General features: G+C 41.9%; 1 protein-coding gene across 1 annotated transcript in view; it reads left to right on the forward strand.

The window, feature by feature from the left end:
* Positions 1-759: 759 nt before the first annotated feature.
* LOC140574202 (uncharacterized) overlaps positions 760-22,728 on the forward strand; it is a 37,207-nt gene continuing 15,238 nt past the window's right edge. The window contains exons 1-2 of the mRNA XM_072693954.1: positions 760-948; positions 21,192-22,034. Of these exons, the coding sequence (XP_072550055.1) occupies positions 903-948; positions 21,192-22,034 (889 nt within the window). The 5' untranslated portion in view covers positions 760-902. The remainder of the gene's footprint in view (positions 949-21,191; positions 22,035-22,728) is intronic.

Genomic DNA, 22,728 nt, shown 5'->3' on the forward strand with positions numbered 1-22,728 from the left:
ATATAGAAAATTGCCCACTATATATATATATATATATATATATATATATATATATATATATATATATATACAGTGGGCAATTTTCTATATGTATAAAATATTTTAATAAATTATTATAATTTTTTTTAAAGAAATTATTTTACAATACCTTTGTTTCCGTTGTCAATTTAAATGGTACAACTGCATTTTTATTGTGCATCTATACCTATGAATATATATATATACTTGTTTTTGCTATGGTAAATCTATATTTGCTAATACTTCTCTTTAAAATATACTACATATATCTGTCTAATATTTAAGAATTAAACAAGTATTATATCAATAAAATAATGAATACATTTATTTATGTATTTATTTATTTTCATATATGGCATTTATTTTATATTTAGGCAATATATTCTTTAATACATTTGTATTGAAAATATATCGATAAAAGTATGTATAAAAATATATAATAACTTGGCTAGAAAAACAGTTGCGTTCACACATTGAGCCAATCAGAGCGCCGTCTATCGCAAAGTCCCGCCTCCCTTGCGCTACGATTGGCTACTAGTATCCCTCCAGCGCTGCCATGAGTCAGTCATTCACCCGCTATGATGGAACTAGCGCGTGCTGTGCCGTCCTCCATGCGTCAGGATTGGCTGTCATGCGCCAGATTGCGATCTCCAAGCCAATCCCGCCGTAGATGGGCGTGGCCTGTACGAAAACAGGTGGAGGGAGGAATATAACCCACCTGCTCCGGCAACACACGCTCAAGATACACACACAGCGCAGCAGGCGCACGCTATGCGAACCCGCTACACTTCAGCAGTAAGTTAGTTAGTCGTGTCCTCTTAGGTTCTTACGGTCGTTTGCATTTCGTCCACTCATCGAAGGATCTCCGGCCCAGGTGGAGCACCATGTTGCCAGCGCACCGGCTCGTCCTGTCACTCTTCGTGGTGTCAGGTAAGATTTGAGGTTGGAGCTTTTGGAGGGAGCTAAGCTGGTCTGGCTGTCCTCACTGAGCCCCTTAGGACTCATGGCCAAGCTCAGCTATCCCAGTTCTGTAGAGGTTCTGGAGGATTCTAGCTGATCAGCCCATTTACAAGCCCTTCTTGAGAGTCAGGTGTTGAGTTAGAGCAGGACCCAACTACAGTGTGGAGGACAGTGGGGTCCTCCAGGACCAGGGCTGGGAGCCACTGCTTTAGAAGAACCTAGGTGATGCTTAAGAGCCAGGTGGATCGAAGTGCTCCTCACTGCACTTCAGCTCATTTCTGATGGATTGATACTTTCCTGAGTTCCTTCACAGCTACTCTGATATATCTGAGGACCACCTGTGTGTCCTTCAGCTCTAATCCAGGTCTTCACATTTAGTCCTTATTTACTTTTTTGGGAGTTTCATTATTTTCAGCTCCTGTTCTGCTTTGCTGTTGGTCACAGCTCCCACTCTGGAGCTCCTGGGTTTTATTTTAGACCGAAAAAAGAGAAGAACAGACGTCAGTTCCTATGCTGATTGATGCTGGATGCACTCAGAAGTTCCACTGACTTTTTAAAGAGGAACCTAGTACTTCGATTGGTGTTCGGGATTGATATTTTAAGCTCAGGTTGCTATATAGACTAACAGGCCATTTATTAGGGCATGGGTTTAAAGGCCCACATCCTACAATGACATTTATGTGGGATTATGGATCAGAAATCATTCAAAAATATATTTTTTTAATCCTCTGATCGATTTAACACTGATCTATGGAAATGCTCTGTATTTTGATTGGCTCATTGAAAACGTAGTCCAGGCAGAAACACTCCTTATAACCTCAGCATGGATGGGCGGGGCTAAACTGCATGGGATTGAATTCATGACTTCGAGTGCATAGTGTTTGTGCACTATGTCAGGGAATCCAGCTTTCCATGATAGGAGCCCTTTAAGCTGCTCTACCCAGCTTGGGCAACAGGTCTATTGTAACAGTGCTTGGCAACATGAAACAAATGCCCTGGTTGTTGCAGTGTTGTTCAGATTTGGCGAATGCTTAACCTTGACCCTGTCTTTGATGCATAAACTGTTTAAAATCTGGGTAATTCCAGAGAGTTTGAGAACTTTGGAGAACCTTTAGGTAGGACAGCCTTGTTTGGCTTGGGATTTAAAGGCCAGTCGATGGAAGGAGATGATGCTTGGCAGAAGCATGCTGTGTCTTTTTTTTCTTACTATACTCCTAAAAATGAAGAGCATAAAGAACCATTGTGAAACTATATGGACAAAAGTATTGGGACACCTGCCTCAAGGGTGTTAGAATAGAGTTCATCTTGCTTTTGTTGGTCTAATTGTCTCCACTGTCCAGGCAAGAATGCTTTCTGCTAGATTTGATTGCATTCAGCGATAAGAGCAAAATCAGGGGAATCAGTATATTGGATGATCACCGCCCCACCCCGTCCCCAACTCCCCAACTCATCCCAAAAGTATTGGATGGAGCACCATCATCATTCCAGAGAACACTTTATACCCCTCTAGCCCACACCTGGCATTAGGCATGGTGCCAACTGGTTCATGTTTATCCTCAGAGAGTCCTATTCTATTGGCAGTACTTGTCTACTGTGGTTTAGACAAGCTGTGTGTGTGTATGTGTGCATTTGCACATCTGTGACAGCAATGGGTGCATCTTTTAAAGTAGCTGAATGCATTTATCAGGAGGGGTGTCCGCATACATTTGGCGTATAGTGTATAATGTGCTGTGAAGTTTCACCGTGTTCTGTTCAGGCCATATCGCCCACCTCTCTTCTGGAGAGCGCTCATATGAAGGTGCTGTATGGCTGCAGCATTGCTCAGGGTTCCCCATATGGCCCTGCCTGTCTGGCCTGCTGCTTTGAGGCTTTACTCTGGAGTGAGTCACTACCCAGCACTCAAATGCTCACGGAGACACTTGTGTCTGAGTCAGTGAGGTAGAGGGATTGTGAGTGGTGACGATGAAACACTTGGCAACATTCCTGTTGTTGGTCTAGATTCTGAGAAGTTTCCAAATGGCAGCTGTGACGCAGGATCAGTGCTGCACACTTGGAATCGGGGTGGCCGGGACAATAGAGTGGACAGGAACAATGAGAGTAGAACAAAACACTGCTTTGTCCTCGTGGATTAGGTAGGAAGATAAATAGACAGATAGATACGTATAGACCAATATATAGATACAGACAGATGGACAAACAGAGAGACAGACAGATAGACAGGTAGATAGATACATTGATAGATAGACCGACATATAGACAGATATACAGATACAGACAGATAGACGAATAGACAGATACACATAGATTTATAAATAGACAGACATATATAGATAGATAGACAGACAGACAGATAGATAGATAGATAGATAGACAGATCAATAGATAGACAGACAGATAGATAGATAGATAGATAGACAGACAGACAGACAGATATACAGATAGACAGATATACAGACAGAAAAATAAATAGGTAGATAGACAGATATATAAATAAATAGATAGATAGATAGACAGATAGATAGATATACAGACAGACAAACAGACATATAAATAAATAGGTAGATAGACAGACAGATAGATAGATAGATAGATAGATAGACAGACAGACATATTAATAGATAGATAGATAGACAGACAGACATATTAATAGATAGATAGACAGATAGATAGATAGATAGACATACACAGACAGACATAGATGAATAGTCAGATGCGCACAGATTTATAGATATACAGACAGATATTTTGATGGACAGATAGGTAGATGGACAGAGACAGACAGACATATATAGACAGAGACTCAAAGACAAACAGATAGACAGACATTGGTGAGATAGACAGTTAGATTGATTGATGGCAGTATTTAACCGGTTTCCAGTCCAGTGGTTAATAAGGTCAGTGCTGATACTGATCCAGTATATTGGATCGGTGTGCCACTAATACACATTATCCTCAGAAGACCCTGTATCTCCAGAAGTCTGACCACACGGTTTGACCATAGGTGGTTTTATCTGAATGTGAAGATGCTGACTGCCACACAGGCAGAGACAGTCACCCCAACCGAGGCTAACGTGAAAACCCTGCCTGGGCCCCGGACCGCTTTGCCTGCTTCAGGGTGTGTCTCTGCTTCTAATAAAGTGTGTGTTGGTGTGTGTGTGTGTGTGTGTGTGTGTGTGTGTGTGGCGGGCATAAAACCTTCGGAGCAGGAATAGAAGTATAGCCTTGAGGGTCAAGTCTCCCCCTGTGTCTGGCGCCACGTCCACTGCTGCTCATTTCTGCCCACTGGAAGACCCCTTAGAGAGGGGAGGGAGTGGAGGAGAGGAGCTGGGGTGAGAGGAGGGCAGATAGGAGTGAAGCTGTCCGTGGGAGATATATACACACCACTCACTCACTCACTTACTCACTCACTCACTGATGGAAGCACATGGTCTTAACGGCCCTGCTGAAACTGACCAGCAGCCTGACCTCATGCAGATACGATTGTGTGCAGGAGAGGAGGTATGCGAGGGTTGTGCCTGAGTGAGTGTTGATGAGAAAGGGAGCGAGAAGGTGAAGAAGGTCTCCACTTATTCATTGAGTGTGTTCTGTGCTGCTGATAGACGTGATAGGAGATAAGGGTCTGCGGCTGAAGCACATTTTGATGAATTAGCGTTAAGATGTCCAGGTTTTTTTTTTTAGAAGTTTTATAGGGGGATTTGTAGGAGGCTTGGGGGTTGGACTTCCCCCATTGGATCCATTGGAGGTCTGAGTTGTAAGAAAAATAGGGCTGCATTACAGCCACCAAACGTCTGATTCAAACAGTGTAGAGACTGAAGAGCATTTTTGATGGAGCTCAATGTAAGTTATGCGATTTGTCAAAAGTTCAGTCAGTCAAAAGTTCTCCTAACTCACATTTTTCATGTCTGCCTCTCAAGTTGGTCGACAATCTACATGAAGATGAGCCTCATCGGCACATGAGTAAATGAGCTGCAGCTGAAATTGATTAAACACTGGGAAGGATGTTTAGTCTGTGGCCCCGCCCCCTCAATCTGCATATATATATATATATATATATATATATATATATATATATATATATATATATATATATATGTTAGAACGCCCCCATCACATGGAATAGGGGAGGCCTTTCTATTCTCAAACTCCTAACCATGGATAACGTATGATCTCCTGTCTCTAAACAAGCAGGCAGTTAGACAGAAGACGCTGGAGGAAATGGTGCGTGTGGCCACTGAAGGAGGAGACATGGATGAGGAAATGCAGGTAGATCTGATGAGTTGGATCATCATATGCAACCATTGACCACAAATCCAGCAGATGACAGACACGGGAATCCACCAGCTAGACACCGTGACAGGCAAGAGGAGTGCCTCGTAACCCCGGAGTCAGGCATTTCTGCGCTGTATTAATGCAAAGACATGAACAAAAGCACTGAATTTAACACACTGGCATTGGTTGTAGACTCCAGAGGGTGAATTTACCCGTACATAGCTCCCACTAGCACTAGCAATGCTCCAGACACTAGGAGGGTAAGGACTTAACACATTATGGTCTCCTCTGGTACATGCAAAGCCAGCCACCGGCTCTTTTCCTAGGAGGACAGCGCACAGGTTCCCAGCTCCACCACACTAGCTCATAGACAGCTGTGCTGGCCAGCATCACTTATAAGTGATGAGTGGAGAGAGGATGGCCAGTTGTGCTCTCTCTGACTCTGGCTGCTGATGGCAAAGCTTTTTGATAGAGCTCAATGTAAATTATAGGATTTTTCAAAAGTTCAGTCAGTCAAAAGTTCTCCTAACCCACATTTTCACTTCTGGACATGGCCAGTTGTGCTCTCTCTGAGTCTGGCTGCTGATGGCAAAGCGGCAAAACAGCAAAGCTCGGGATTCAAACTTGTGACACCCAAGCCATAGTGGTAGTGCATTGGGCTGCTGAGGCACTCGGAGCCCTCTCGCATATTGTTGACCAAACTTTTAAATGGATTAAGTTGAGTTAACTGGAAAAAGATCTGGAATCAGTAAAACTGGGCCTGATCTTACTTTTCATTTTCCGTCATGATTCTGCAGTTTAATGGCTCTGGCTTCAAATGTGGTCCAAAAAGCCCAAAGACTTGAAAAAAACAAAGTTGCCTGAGGGGCATTAGAGGTAAGGCCATAGTGTGTGAGTGTGTTCCAGGAGGACTGTGAGGTAAGAGGCTTGTTAGTCTGTGTGTCGGAGTGCACAGTAATCTGCACATAGTGGGGTAATGCTAATCTGCGTGTTTGTAGGTTAATGAAGGTTTGTTTGAGTAAAGCTCTTCTCCCATATATATATATATATATATATATATATATATATATATATATATATATATATCTAATATAGCTAATCTAATATAGCTAATTAATCAACACTGACGCCGATGATTGAGCGAATCAGCCAGCGTCCTATTATGTTTGGTCAGTGAGTTTCAGCCTGTTTTCCTTCCTTATGACTCAGTGTTTTTCAGTAAGGCATATTACTGTTGTATTTGTTCCTTGTCCTCAATTCTCTCTCTCTCTCTCTCTCTCTCTCTCTCTCTCTCTCTCTCTCTCTATTGCTCTTTCTCTCTGACTTACTCTTCCTCATCGCTCTCCCTCTCTCTCTCTCTCGCTCTCTCTCTCTCTCTCTCATATCCTATTGGATTAGAGACAGTAAATCTGCCTCTTTAATTGGAAGCCATGTGCTGGCTATGCTTTAATAGGATATGACAGTGTGTGTCTGTGTGTGTGTGTGTGTCTTCTGGGTTGTACTGCTCCTGGGAGCCATCTGTTACCGAAGAGCCATTTAGAGTGGTCATAAAGAGCAGGAAAGAGGGGAAATAGAGGAAAAAATTATATATATATATATAAAGATGGATGAATTGAGAGAGAAAGGGTATATAGAGTTATTATCTTCACCTGTGGCGAGAGTGATCCATATTTCAGATGGAGAAAGAGAGAGAGAGGGAGAGAGTGTGTGAGAATAATAGAGGCTAGGGTGGAGGCCTGGAGAGGCCTGCCATGAATAGAGCTTAAAGGGGCCATATGATGGAAAATTCTGCGTGTTTTAATAAACAGTATTAATGTATTTTGTACACAGTGTTAAAGTGTCATCCTCACTCTATTTGGTTGAAACCTGGAAAAGAAACTGCAGAAACAGCCTGTTTTTGAATTCGCTGGTTTTGTAATGTCGCAAAAAACAGCACATTTGCGTACGGGACGGTACGTCAGACTATTCAGCCTACTGCAATTGGGCCACAGACTCGCATTGTGTTATACAGTTATACAGAGTGTTCCGGCCTGAACTGCTGTCTGAATGAACCAAAATCTTTTATATATGCACTAAATAGACAAAAGTATTGGGACACCTGCTCGTTTATCGTTCCTTCCAAAATCAAGGGCATTAAATAAGAGTTTATCCTGCTTTTTTTTGGAGTAACTTCCCTGCCCCAACTGTCCAGGGAAGAAGGCTGCCTGCTAGATTCTAGAGGAGCATTGCTGTGAGGATTTGATTGTATTTAGTTATAAGAGCATTAGTGAGGTCATGGATGGTTGGATGATCACCACCTCACCCCATCCCCAACTTACCAACTCATCCCAAAAGTATTGGATGGAGCACCACCATCCATCATTCTAGAGAACACAGTTCTTCCACTGCTCCACAGCTCAATGCTGGGGGGCTTTATACCCCTCTAGCCCACACCTGGCATTAGGCAGCATGGTACCAATAAGTTCATGTTTATCTGCAGCAGAGAGTCCTTTTCAATTGACAGTACTTCTCTACAGGGACTAGACAAGCTGTGTGTGTGCATTTGCACACCTGTGATGCAACTTAACTGAGTGCGACTTAAAGTAGGGGAATGCATTCATTAGAAGGGGTGTCCAGAACTATTTGGACATATAGATCAGTCTTAAAGACGGTAAAAATTAAGCATGTTAAATTCTAGAGGATAAAGAGAGGTTGGAAAGTGCTCAAATATACAATATGGAAACCATACAGTTGTAACACATGCCTTAGCTAACATAAAAATAAGGGTATGGGCCCTTTAAGACTTATTATTCATTAACGACTGTGAAACTAATATGTAAATTCTGTAGGAACTGAAGCGTGGGCACACATACAGCCCCTTTTTGTTGAATGGGTTAAAAGAGGGATAATAAATAAGCCTGCCTGTGTGAGAGGGGGGCTGTGTGTGTGGTAGAGGGGGGTTGTAGGGGTGTGAGAGAGAGGCAGGTGTGTTGGTGTGTTAGAAGTGGAAGTGAAAGCTGTCTGTGGCCATCAGATACACACCATCCTGCCGTCAGACTTGCGCCTTTGATATAGTGACCCTCGGCTGCTACACACACACACACACACACACACACACACACTCACATTCTCTTTTTAAGGAGACATTCATGTTCATGTTCCTGGGTAACCCCAACCTTAGCATGTTGTTGTCATAGTCAGGCAAAACCTTGTATCTTCATAACTGCAGGCTGGCTAACTTTACAGAAGAAGGAAAAAACCATCGTAACCTTTAGTGGAAGTCAGTCATTCTGGAGCATTTCTATTGGTCCATCCATTGATTTTCTGACTGTCAGATTCATATTGTATCAAAAAGTGAAAAATGGCAAAAATGTGGTGATGTATTTCCTGGATGGCTCATTTTGGAGCCCCTAATGCTCAGATTCTTGGGGATATAGAGGAGCGGATTGCTCACCAACCCTAATAAACGATCGGTGAAGGCTCCTGTTTTCAGGGCTGAGCTGAGCTGTGTCCTCTCAGCCTTCAGGGTCACACACAACCTCACACACTCTTCTCAAGCTGCCGTCACTCCAGGCATTTGCAGTTTGCGTCACCATGTGAAGTGGGCGTTGACTGGGACTGGACCGGATGTCGGGTCACTAAAAAGTCCTTCGTTTTGGTGCTCGTAGCGCACTACTAGCTAGCTTGCCAACTTGCTATTTTCCTTTCGTGTATTTTGTGCTCATGTAGTGCATATATTCATATTTTTAATCTTTTTTGTGATTTTACAAATCACAAATAATGTACAAATTATTTTACACATTTTGATACATTATTTTAGGTGATATTATTAGGCAGTTTTACCTTAAATGCTATTTTATTCCATGCTAAATGCTAGTTGTGCCGTGTAAAAAAAGTTAAACGTTGAAAATTAAACCTAAAAGCAAAACTACTGTGGAACTGTGCTTAGCTTGAAGCTAACTTATAGCTAGCTTATAGCAATTAGCAGGCTGGCTAACACAGCTACTGAGTGAACATACCTGTGCCGTGTCATCGTATACCCGTGCCACCTGTGGTTCGTAGTGAGGGATCAGCTCTGCTCAGTTGAGGAGCTAACGTAGCGATTAGCATACTAGCTAAATCGGTTTCCACGCACAATAAAATACAAAAGTGGGCACTGGATTCATTTTGTCAGATAATAACGTACTCACTAACACTCACACGCTAACTATAACTGCCATGGTTGGGCCAGTGGGTGATCTGCCAGCTCCTCTCAGCTGAGGAGGTAGATTAGCAGTTAGCATGCTGGTTAACGCTGTTGTAGTTTATTTGGAGACACTAAGAAATAAATTGTTGGGGGTACCCTTCTGGAAAATCCAGCTAAAGACCACCAGCTTATGCTGGGAGCTTTGATGGTCAGGGTGATTGAAAAGCTGGTCATCCAGCCGAACATATGTCCGGTACCGATAATCCAGCTGGTTAGATGGGTTGAGTCCAGCATAGTCTATGATTTCATTCGACTTCGATGTACTTGCTGGTGTATCTGCTAGGGTAGTGGTTGAGTTCCTGGTTGGCTATTGTGGTAAAACTGGTCAACCAGTGCGGTCATGCTTGGTCAACAAGCTTGATCATGGTTGAGTTCCTCGATCAGGTTGGACATGCTGGTAGACCAGCGAAACCATAACCTGTCCTGACGAGAGCTAAGCTGGTCGGCCTGGCCAGGCTGTGTTTTGTCGTTAGCATTTCCTCAGTTTTGGGTCTTCTGAGCTGGGCTGCCCCTTTCGAGGGTCAGCGCCGCAAAAGCAGGCATGCTGTTGGTTGCCGACGCAAGTTTGCATGTCAAAGTTCACCAGATGAACTCCTCAAACACAACACACAATAGCCTAGAAGACCATGGCCACGTTCCTAGTCACTATATAGAGGGCTATTTTAGGAGCTCGCTATTTTATAGTGACGTCTTAACCATGATGAACATCCAGTGTGCTCTTGGCATCCCACAGTGCACCACAATACATTCCATAGTGCAGTCTGGTGGATACGGCCTCTTAATCTCAGGGTTGTGGATTCGAGGCCCACTTTAGGGGGTAAAGCTTAAGCAGTGGGTGTGAGGCTTTGGCAGCGGTCATAGTGCTCTGTACCTTGATTAAACTCTACGTCACTCTGGATAAGAGTGCCTGCTAAATGCTGTAAATGTAAAAACAGACCTAAAGGTGAACTCTACCAGTTTCTGTTGAGATGTAAACAAAGCAGTTCAAAATAGTTTGCTGTAAAACGGGTCATCGTTGAGAAACTCACAGAACTGGATTGATTTGCAGAGGTTGTGATAGGAGCCAGGAGTCACAATGTCTACAACACAAATAAAGCCTTATTATTTGGTGTCCAAATGACCAGTGAATTCAGAACATGTGTTCTCAGGGCTGATTAATGGCGGAATAATGATGAAACCCCCTCGAAACTAGTGTAACACAGTGTCTCTGGCACAGGTAGTGTGTTTGTAACCCTTGTTTATGAAGGTACTTGGTGTAGGAGGGAGCTTTCAGGGGTATTAGGCTCTTCAGATATCTGGTTTAATTCACCATCACTGCGAACAATTCTGTACTAAACCACTCGGAACTATTTAACTATTCAAAAATTCCCTGATTATCGTCACACAGTAGCCAACTAATTATTGCAGATTTATTGAGGACAAGCTTTTTAATCAGTGATCTTGTCATAATTGAGATTAATAAATAACTTAATAAGAAACCGGGACGGCCCTCAAGGTCAGAGAATTCTGTCCTATACAGTGCTCGGATGTCCAACCTAGTGAAGAGTGATTAGAGGACGTGGCAGTGGATCTCCACACTTCAGAGGTCGCATACAGCACCCGTACGAATGTTTCCCACATGCACTGTCCTGTTTGAACTATTTTAGTACAGGGCCAAATCCGGCCATAAAGCCGTAAAGGCTCCTTTTTTTGGAGGATTTCAGAAGGTGTCCACATTGTGGAGATAGAAGCTTACTAACCAGGCTTCTTCTAGCCTCAAGAATACTCTTTAGTCTTTAGGCCCACCAGCTAGGCCCAACCACCTTTAGCAGACGGCCCGTCTGCTCCAAGCTGTGTTTCTCTCTCATGTGGACTGCTCCTTAAATATCTCCCCTTAAGGGAAGACCACTCAGAGAAAAAAGACACTACACATTCTCTACAGTATTAAAAATATTATACAACTCATTCAGATTTCTGTGTACATATGTCTTCCCAGTGTGTACGTTATTAAAATAGCTTATCCCGACTCAACTGAATCTTTTATCGCTAAGGGTGGGCCATAGAGTTATTCATATTGGTGATGAGTCTGATGCCTTGACATCATCAGACACATGCTTCTTGAATATTTTGGGTTTGTTAGAGTGGAGTTTCCTCTTGATCGTGGATGCACATATTTGGAATGTGTATATAAGTGTATATTTAAGGGTATATATAGTGTACATTATCAAAACTTTGTAGTTTTATCTCCAAAATGGACACTTTATAGGACTTTCAATGGAAGTCAGTGTAAAAAGAGTCATTTCGGAGCATTTCTATTGGTCTGTTCATCATAAAATGTGGACACAATGTTAAAAACAACTGCTAGATTCACATTATGTCAAAAAGTTGGACAGTTTAAGTGTGGATGTTTGTTTTATCATCACATCAAAAAATGTCTAGATGCTTTATGCATGTGTGGATTTATGGGGTAGAAAAGAACTTTTCTCCAAGGTCAGTCTGCCCCCAACACACTCACACACACACACACTGATTCATTCATAAGCAGAAGTCCCCCCCCCACACACACCCACACACACAGTGTTTCTTGACGAGAGAAGGCCGGGGAATGAGGAGTGTCGGCTTTTCTCGCCAACTGAGTCACATTACCAGCAAGCAGTTTCCATGGTAACGCTACATCAATCTCTGTCTCTGCAACAAGGCCGAATGGCAGGCGGACGGAGTCCCCCATAATAACAATAATAAATAAAGTCCCATTCACACTTTCCTGCACTTTGCTGAGCTTCTCACTATGTTCTCCTGGCCCCACCGCCGAGCCGAGGGCATTTCCATTAGGCCTCCCCAGCGTAATGCTTATTTAGCTCCATCACATGATTTATCACCAAAGAGTTTTTGCATGTGGAGAACATCTGAGAACATCTTTTTTTGGGTTGGTGGCTCGATTCCACGTGTTTTTCTTAGATATCTTACACTGTGTTGTATCTCCTTGCCACTTCAGTGTGAATGGGGGATGCTAGACTGCTGTATGCTGAGTAGTTCAAATAGGATGTTTGTTGTATTGTCAAAAAAACAATGAATTTACAATGGGCTGTTCCTAGATCTGAGGTTTCACACACTTTCAGAGGAAAGGTACAACACTTAGGCCTGTCCCGATAACAAAGACCATTTTATGCCACTGATATAATTATAATATAATAGCATAATAATACAATTAAACCCTTTATAAAGAGCAGTTAACGTTTGATAATTACGATATTCAGACATTGGAATTGGAATATAAAAAAAAATCAACCATCCTACATGAAATAATCATAACTAAAATAAAGTCGACTAGCTTACCCTACCAGGCCCGATTACATTCTCTTTAGCTAACTAATCACATACTGTACCAAACTGTACACCAAGAGAACCTAGAGAGGACAACAACACTATTTAGTAATACTCATAAATAATTACAAAATACAGGTCTAAAAACATGCTAGGCCATACCGGGATAGGCTAGGCTATGGTATGCAACGTGGCTGTGGGCTGTTACAGTGACGTAAACCAGCCACAGAAAACAGAGCTGATTGTTTTTTCTTTCGTAAGCCCTCCGTAAAAAAAGGGAAAATAACAGGGTGGTAAATTGGCTGGTAAGTAATTGGCTTGCTTAGTAAATGCATTGGGTGGCACATTTTAAGGTATGCCTTGAGTATATTTAGGAAGCATTACTGAACTGTGTTTGTTTATATTGTTTTTTATTTATTTATTTATATATTATATGATATTTCTTTTTTATTTTATACCCCTACATTTTTGTAACATTTAGATCTTAAGGATGATGTTGTACATTTGAGGGTACATTTATATAATTTCAACTGTAATAATTTCAAATGTATTTACTTACTCTGGCAGTACATTTTTTCAAGCGTTAACAACTCGTACATACATACAGCATGTAAACCTGTATCTACAGCGACTCTTGTAAAATAAATAAAAAAACAATATTGAGCTTTCCGCAACACGAGCCATTTAATAAGGTTAATTAATACCAGAATAATAATTAATGATGAGTTTTTGTGGATGTTTTCCTGTATTGTTTTTATTTTCAGGGCGTTTTGAATGTTACATGCCAGTTGTGTAGTAGCATCTTGTTGATAACCTACAGCCCTACATTTCATATCAGGTGAGGCTGTACTGTAAATCCTTTTAGCTTTTTACCTTTTTAGTATGAACACTAGTAGCAAACATACTAGCAGTGTTTCCTAGCATTGTGCACAGATATTGACTAGCTGAATGTTGACTGTCTTGCTGCAGGAAAGCTTTTATCTGCTAAAGAAGTCATGCTGGGAAAGAATCAACATTTGTTCAGCTGCTGACTAATTTTAAAATCTCTGTTTAAACAAAAATAAGGTTGAGAACAACATAGCCGAGGCCTTGCTGTTGGAAGAATTTGATTGAATGGCCACTTCCAACATAAATTAAAATCAGGTTTCTAGGGCCAAATGCATTTCAGTAATGTGAAGTTTAGTATCCATTAGTTGTGCAATTTCTAATTCTATGTGCTACACAGTATATGTGAAATATATGATTTGATTAAAGAAATTCATTCACAAAAAAAGAAACACATTTACATTCATCTATTCCACTCATGTCCATCTATTCACATCCACCTATTTTAGTATTTCAGCCAATACTGCATTTTCAGTTAGGGTAATGCAGAAATTTGGGACATTTCTATCAGGGTTAGACAGAAATAGGAGATGCCTTCTTTCAGGGTTAGACAGAACTAAAAAAACTAGAAAAAACTTAATTAGGGGTAGACAGAACTAGAAGATATTTCTATTAGGGTTAGACAGCACTAGGAAAACTTTATTAGGGTTAGACATAACTAGAAGATATTTATATTAGGGTTAGACAGAACTAGAAGATATTTATATTAGGGTTAGACAGAACTAGAAGGTATTTATATTAGGGTTAGACAGAACTAGGAAAAATTTTCTATTAGGGTTAGACAGAACTAGAAGATATTTATATTAGGGTTAGACAGAACTAGGGAAACTTTATTAGGGTTAGACAGAACTAGAAAAAACTTTATTAGGGTTAGACAGAACTAGAAGATATTTATATTAGGGTTAGACAGAACTAGAAGATATTTATATTATGGTTAGACAGAACTAGAAGATATTTATATTAGGGTTAGACAGAACTAGAAGATATTTATATTATGGTTAGAAAGAACTAGAAGATATTTATATTAGGGTTAGACAGAACTAGGAAAAATGTTCTATTAGGGGTAGACAGAACTAGAAGATATTTCTATTAGGGTTAGACAGAACTGGTAAAACTTTATTAGGGTTAGACAGAACTGGTAAAACTTTATTAGAGTTAGGCAGAACTATGAAAAACTTTATTAGGGTTAGACAGAACTAGACGATATTTCTATTAGGGTTAGACAGAACTGGTAAAACTTTATTAGAGTTAGGCAGAACTATGAAAAACTTTATTAGGGTTAGACAGAACTAGAAGATATTTATATTAGGGTTAGACAGAACTAGGGAAACTTTATTATGGTTAGACAGAACTAGGAAAACTTTATTAGGGTTAGACAGAACTGGTAAAACTTTATTAGAGTTAGACAGAACTATGAAAAACTTTATTAGGGTTAGACAGAACTAGTTCAATGTGAAGAAAAGCTGGAGACTAAGCATGGAAATATGACCATATTATAAATGGCCATATAAAGAGTAAACCTTTATAAAGGGTCTTGAGAGAAAGAAATAAAATACAATCAAATGTGATAATAGACCTTTTAAAACAGCTAGCGAATAACTGTTATTGTATGCTGCATAGTTCAGCAGTGTGATAGCACACTGTACCCAAGACACAGTCCTCAATAGGCCTGTGCTAGCTAAACCCAGTAAAGTACAGAATGTGAGATCAAATAGCTCAGGAATTGTGGGGGGCCGTAGGGAGAGAGATGCACTTTTGACCCCGAACAGGTCTGGTCAGACAAAGGGTCGTACACACTGCTGTGGCCTTAACCTCTGCATGACTTCTGGGGCTAGTACTCGATGGTTAGGATTAGTCTGCAGTGGGGTAACTGCCAGCTGTACAGACCTTAAGCAAGCAATGACCACCAGAAAGCTGATTATTGGTCAACAAGAGCAAGAGAAAAAAACTGATAAGCTGATGGCTGGTTTACAGCACTTTAGTAGCTAACAGGAGCCACATAGCATAGCATAACCTACCCTACCATAGCATACTGTGTCTTCACAGTGTCCTCTCGGTGCTGTGTGTGGTTAGCTGGCGGAAGAGATTGATTGTAGCTGGGTTAGCTTTTAGTCTAGCACCCTTTGGGCTTGGCTTTCTCACAGTGCTGAGCTTTGTTTAGCTCCCCTAACAATGGCTGTCCTTGGCTGGCTGGCTCTTCTGCGTAGTGCACATTTTCACCCTAGATATGCAAGATTATATTAGATGCCTCTTCTAGGGGGGATCTTAGGTTTTTTGAGATTGGAGAGGAAAAGAGAGAGACTGGAAATGTGCAATACGTGGAAGTGGCCAATACTGGGGTGGGCCGTTGTTAGGGGACTAGCTGAAACTTTAGGTATCAGGTAGCTAAGGCAGTCCAGTGTGTTTTCAAGGAAACTTGACTATGTGTTTTTCCATATTGATAGAAATCAGAGCTCTATATACTAAAAAATGCTCTCTGAAACTGCATTATATGGGCAAAAGTAATGGGACACCTGCGTATTCATTGTTTCTTCTGAAATCAGGAAAATTAAGAAAGAGTTTGTCCTGCTTTTGTTGGAATAACTACTAATAACCTACTATTCAGGGAAGTCTTTCTAGTTTCTATTTCGGAGCATTGCAGTGAGGATCACCACCCTACCTCATCCTCATCTCACCAACTTATCTCGAAAGTACTGAATGGAGCACCATCATTCCAGAAAACACAGTTCTACTGCTCCACATCTGTGTCAGCAATAGGTCAAATATATTTATGTATCCAATTGATTCTTTGAGTTGACATGGTTCTGTATAGAACTGCTGCCTTTAATAAGCAACCCTTGAGGAACCACCTTTTTGTAGAGTGCATTAGCTAACTCTCCCCCAGCTCGAGTGCAGCGCTCTCCATCGCTGCCTGCGTCAGTCTTCTCAACAATAGCAGTAAATGCACACACAGGCAGCTGTGTATTCGCTTGCTTATTTACAGTGGCAGCTGCCTCAGAGCACGTGGAGCATTAGGAACATCCTTATCTTGCTACCACATGAAAATTCTGTCCACAGCCCATCATTTAAGTTGCTTGAGCCGTGAGCTGTGAGTGTCAAAAGCAAACAACGAGATAGGTAACACAAGCACGGAAACACAGACATTACATTACACAGCTGCTTCTGTTAATATTAACTATTTATTAATTGTAATTAATATTCAATAAATATTAGTTCGCGGAAATGTAGCAGGGTACCATTAGTAGTAAAATTGTTTAAGAACATAGAAGGAGAAATCACATACACTATATGGACAAATGTATTGGGACACCTGCTCATTCATTATTTCTTCTTACAAAATCGTGGGTCTTAAAAAAGGGGTTTATCCTGCTTTTGTTGGAGTAACTGTCTCTACTGTCCAGGGAAGAAGGCTTTCTACTAGAGTTTGGAGGAGCATTGCTATGAGGATTTGATTGCAATCAGTGACAAGAGTGTTGTGAGTGAGGTCAGGATGTTGGAGGATCACCACCCCACCTCGGCTCCCAACTCCTCAACTCATCCCAAAAGTATTGGATGCTCCCCCATCATTCCGAGGAACACAGTTCTTCCACTGCTCCACAGCTCAATGCTGGGGGGATTTATACCCTTCCAGCCCACACCTGGCATTAGGCAGCATGGTGCCAAGAGGTTTATGATTATCTGCTTGAGATCTGCTCCAGAGTCCTATTCTATTGGAAGTTCCTCTCTATAGGGACTAGCCAAGCTTTTGCACATCTGTGTCAGCAATGAGTGCAACTTAGATTAGCTGAATGCATATATGAGAAGGAATGTCCACAAACATTTGGACATGTAGTGGACTAAATAGTACTAATACTAAAACCTAGGTAGAACCTTGTTTTGCTCTCAAAATTGCTCCCATGGTCTATGGCCTGGATTCCAGAAGATGTTAGAAATACTCCTTTGAGATTTTGAAGAACACTGAACTCGTTGGTATGTTCATGAAACCAGTTTGAGAGACATTTGCTTGTGACCTCAAGTGATAATTGGTATCAACTGCCCAAAGTGCCCATGAAAACATTCCCCACTCCATTAAACCAGCCTGGACTGTTGACACAAGGCAGGTTGGGTGCATGGATTCATGCTGTTGGCACCATGCTGACCTCACCGCAGATGCCAAACCTTTGCCCTTAGGTTTTTTGCTTGTATTCAGTTGAGATGTGCCTTTGGTGTACTGATGGCTTACTGTATGCATGTCATAGATATGCAAATACATGGTATGTAAAGGCCTGTTCCCTGAAAAGCGTGAAAAGCTGATAACACCTTTATCTCACCTTTTACCGGGCTGTGGGTGCCAGTGTGTGAAAACAGGCCATACAGGCATTGGGAACTGCAGGAAGAAGGAAGTATATACCATTTATCTGTTTAGCTCAGCGGTAGGGAGGTCTAGTCCTGGAAGCCGGGGTTTACTTTATGGTTTGGTGATTTCCCTGCCCAAACACCCAGTAAAACTAATCAGTTATGCTGTATGTCCAAATGTTTGTGGACAAACAGCAAACCTGCTCCAGAGTCTAGTAGAAAGCCTTCTTCCCTGGACAGTAGAGACAGTTACTCCAACAAAAGCAGGATCAACTCTATTTAATGTTCTTGAATTCAGAGGAACAGTGGCCTCTTTGGCCAATAATTGCGGGACTGTAGCGGCCATTGGATTTTTCCGGTCTCATATTTTCACCTTGATTTCAATTAGCAATTAGCAAGATCATTATTTTCAATTTATTCTAATATGCTAAAGTTTGTCTGCTCCACAGAGTCCAATTCTATTAGCAGTACTTCTCTACAGGGACTATAGAAGCTGTGTGTGTGTGTGTGTGCATTTGCACATCAGTGTCAGCAATGGGTGCAGCTTAAACTAGCTCAATGCGTTCATTAGAAGGGGTGTCCACAAACATTTGAACATATAGTGTAGTTGGTAATATTCAAGTACATGGTTGGAGGCAGCAATGCAAGGTCAGGCCAACGGGATCAGTCTCGTTGATAGATGACGATGTATCCAAAGAACAGCCCCTGGCATCCGTCCTGAGCTGTCTCAGTGTGGTATCCCCTTATTTTGCTTTGGCTTCTCCAGTTTTATTGCTTTCAGTGCTACCAGATCTTACAAAAGTAATGTAAGTTTGTTGTATTCTTTGCCCCGAGTGGCAACAGTACCGCCAAAATGGCACTCCTATTAACTTACATAGTAACCACAGGTGAAGTACAAAGACCGAATGGTAGCCTTACACACTCATACACCTCAAGCAACTTGAATTTAACAAGAATGTGTTATCTGTGTGTCTGTGTGAAGAAACACACTGAATGGGACATTTTCAGTTCCCTTTTGGGCCACTTTCTTATGCAGTTTTGCAATCCCATACAGATCTGATTTGCAGCAGTGCCACTTAGTCAGACGAACTTGACGGTGGTGGGATAGCGAGGTAACAGACCTCGTAATAAATAAATATTTGAGGGGATGTCTTTGTTCAAATGAAATTAAAAGGCACATATTACGTCCGCTCAGTGTTTAAAGACATTTCTAAATAAATGACCGAACGCAGCCACTGGAGGCCGCTGCTGCACATAAACCAAAGACATGGCCATGGGCAAATGACATGCCCTTTTTACAGCGAGCTTTAACACATTCTCAGTGATAAACCCAGCTGTCAACCTCTGGAGCTCCTTGATAGCTCCTGTGAAGTTGGCGAAGCTTTGGTCTTTTGTGCATCTGCGTCAGTTTAGGAACGTGAACTGTTCAGAGTCAGATGCAGGGCATATTTTAAACAGGATTTGCTGAGAAAATCGGATTTGGGCCACTTTACCCACCGTGTAAACGTAGCCTATGAGTGCACTGACTCTGCAGTTTTTGTAGTGTGTTTTGTTTGTTGTTCTTTGCCTAATATTAATGTAGTTAAGTAGGATATCTTCTGAAAAAAGACATTCTGTCAGTGTATGTGTGTTTGTGTTCGATTGCGAAAAAATAAATCATCATATTTGGGTTATGATTAACGTTTGAGTAGCTTTATTTATTTTACCATGGGTGTGTGTGCCCTATATATAAGACATATGGCAATAAAACAGTTTTGACAGGTGGGTGTGTTCCCAAGCTCATCCCCCCCCCCCCCCTCTTTTAATATGTCATTGCATTTGGGTTACTAGGCAATAAAACCTTGACACACTATATCACAGCATGGTCCAGGAAAATAATCAAATTAACAGTCGGCTCCCAGGATCTAAAGTGTGCCCAGAGAGAAAGTGTGTGTGTGTGTGTGAGAGAGAGAGAGAGGCTGTAAATGGCCTTTTATGTGTCACTGCTTTTTTTGTTTTCTTCTTTATTTAACCTTTATTTAATTGGTCTTGCCAGCTCAGGACAAATTCTTCGAACAACGGTGGCCTGGAATGCCTGTGCTCTCGCTCACTCTCTGCTTATTGGTCTCAATTGGAGTGTGAGATTTTACATACACCACCTGCATACCAACAAGGAGTGCTTGGAAAAACACAGGAAACGTTTGGCTGTTTATTCCTGGTCCGCTGACTTTAAAGCAGTTGCGCAAATTTAAAAATGTCATTAACGATTAGCTCGACCAATACACCCCCAAAGAAACTGTGTTTTAAATGGTTCTTTGAGCGATGCCATAGAAGAACCACTTTTGGTTCCATAAAGAAACATGTTTGTGATAGAGAATGTGTGAAGAACCTATAAATTGGTAAAGGCTCTTTATGGTGGTTCTTCTATGGCATCGCAAGAACAATTGGAAGCACCTTTATTTAGAAGCATGCATCTTTTAGAGTATGTGTAAATAAGGTAAAGGTGCATGTATTTGTCATTGTACAGCGAAATGTGTCCTCCACATTTAGCCCATCTGTGGTAGTGAACACACACACACACACTAGTGAACTAGGGGCAGTGAGTACACACACCCAGAGCGGTGGGCAGCCAACTCCAGCGCCCGGGGTAAAGGGCCTTGCTCAAGGGCCCAACAGTGGCAGCTTGCCAAGCACGGCAATCGAACCCACAACCCTGTTATCGATAGCCCGGCGCTCTAACCGCTGAGCGGTTATGTGTGTATTGTTACTCCCTCCTGCCTAGTCTTCTTATGTGTGCCATTAGGCTCTTGCAACTAATGAACGCAGAATGCATTGGTGCAACTTGTCTTCAGTCTTTCTTGGTTCAGCCATGACACTCCTTTACTGTATTCTCTTCACTGGCTGCCTGTAGCTGCCAATCATTTTTTAAAACCCATTGGCCTTCGAATCCAAAAATGGTCTGGTCAAAACCCAGCCTTTTTTAGCTTCAAGTACAGCTCGGCTCGACCCACCATCCTTCCAGACAAGCATGTAGACCTTTTTTGTTCTAGAGCTGAGGTGGTGGCATCTATCTATCTATTGATCTACCCGTCCATCCATCCTCCATCCATCATCCCACCCTACCATCTAATTCTAATCATTAGTTTTTGTGTTCCCTTCTAGGTACATTGACCAGAGCTCACATCTTGTTTACATAATTTCCGTTGTGTTTTTACAGCTGTCATGGCAACAACAGAACCTCCCACAGATCCCATCACAACCACAACACCTTCCTCTACCTATGACCCAACTACCAGTGCCTCCCTGACAGATGCTACCTCCAGCTCTTCATTCCAGACTACACACTCTAACCACACAGACGCAAGTACAAGCAACTCCTCAGTTACAACCGGAGATGAGCTCACAGGATCACAAAGCCCAACCACAGAGTTTTCTGGGAGTTTCGCAACAACTCAACCCTCCAACCACACAGAAGCAAGTACCAATCCCTCATTTACAACAGGAGGTGAGGACACAGGATCCCACAGCCCGACCACAGTGTTTCCTGAGAGTTTCACAACAGCACAGTCCTCCAACCACACAGAAGCAAGTACCAATCCCTCAGTTACAACCAGAGGTGAGGACACAGGATCACAAAGCCCCACCACAGTGTTTCCTGAGAGCTCCACAACATCTCAATCCTCCAACCACACAGAAGCAAGTACCAATCCCTCACTCACAACCGGAGATGAGCTCACAGGATCCCAAAGCCCGACCACCTTGTTCCCTGAGAGCTCCACAACAGCACACTCCTCCAATGCAACAATGCATACAACAGAGAACACCAACAACACTATCAATGTCACTACTGTCCCCCCTGATCCAACTTCTCCAGGTAATACCACCAACTCCAGCTTGGCAACAACAGTGATTCCATCAGAAAGTCCTGAAGTCAACACAACAGTTTGGATAAACACCACCATGGTTACGACACCTGTGAACGCAACAGGAACCACCTCATCTTACACGGGAACAGAACTGTCAACCATAACCATATCCATGACCACAGAAGCTCCAAACGGTACAACCTTTACCATCTCTACCTTACGTTTGCCATGACAAAAAACAGAGTTTCCTCTTCTGTGTAGGGTCATTGCCTCTGTTTTTGACTCGCAGACAAATTGTTAAGTCTGTATCAACTCCTCAGGTTGCTGCTGTGTCCCCTACTCAAGTGGTATAGCCACAGTGGGATGATTGTAATTGGTCAGTTAAGTAATAGAGTGGGTAGAAATTAGCCTGCAGTACAATACTGGGGCTGGTTGACACAGCATGCAATTACTCATTGCACCGCTTAGAAGTGTAGCAATAGGAAATGAATAGGAAAATTTGTCAGCCAGCCTAACTGCTGGTAAACAGTGATGCATTGAGGAAACGTAGAATTTTTGACATAGGTAAACAAGCAATCATGACTTTCTTAAACTATTCTTTTCTGAAAAACTTGTCTTTATAGTGGTGTTGGTGAAAGGTTCACAGATTGTTCAGGAATCTGATGGCTTGTGGGTAGAAACTGTTCATTAGCCGGTTTGTTCTGGCCTGGATGCTGCGGTACCTCCTGCCTGATGGCAGTAAGGTGAACAGGCCGTGTGCTGGGTGGCTACAATCCAACCGGATCTTCTGGATTTAATAAAATGTTTGGATATTATGTTGGATAAGTACATTTTCAAGTACAAGTACATTTTCACTAGCGGCTTTGTACCTTGTACCCTATATGTGTT

This window comes from Salminus brasiliensis, chromosome 12 (assembly GCF_030463535.1).
Source record: "Salminus brasiliensis chromosome 12, fSalBra1.hap2, whole genome shotgun sequence".
Lineage (NCBI taxonomy): Eukaryota > Metazoa > Chordata > Actinopteri > Characiformes > Bryconidae > Salminus > Salminus brasiliensis.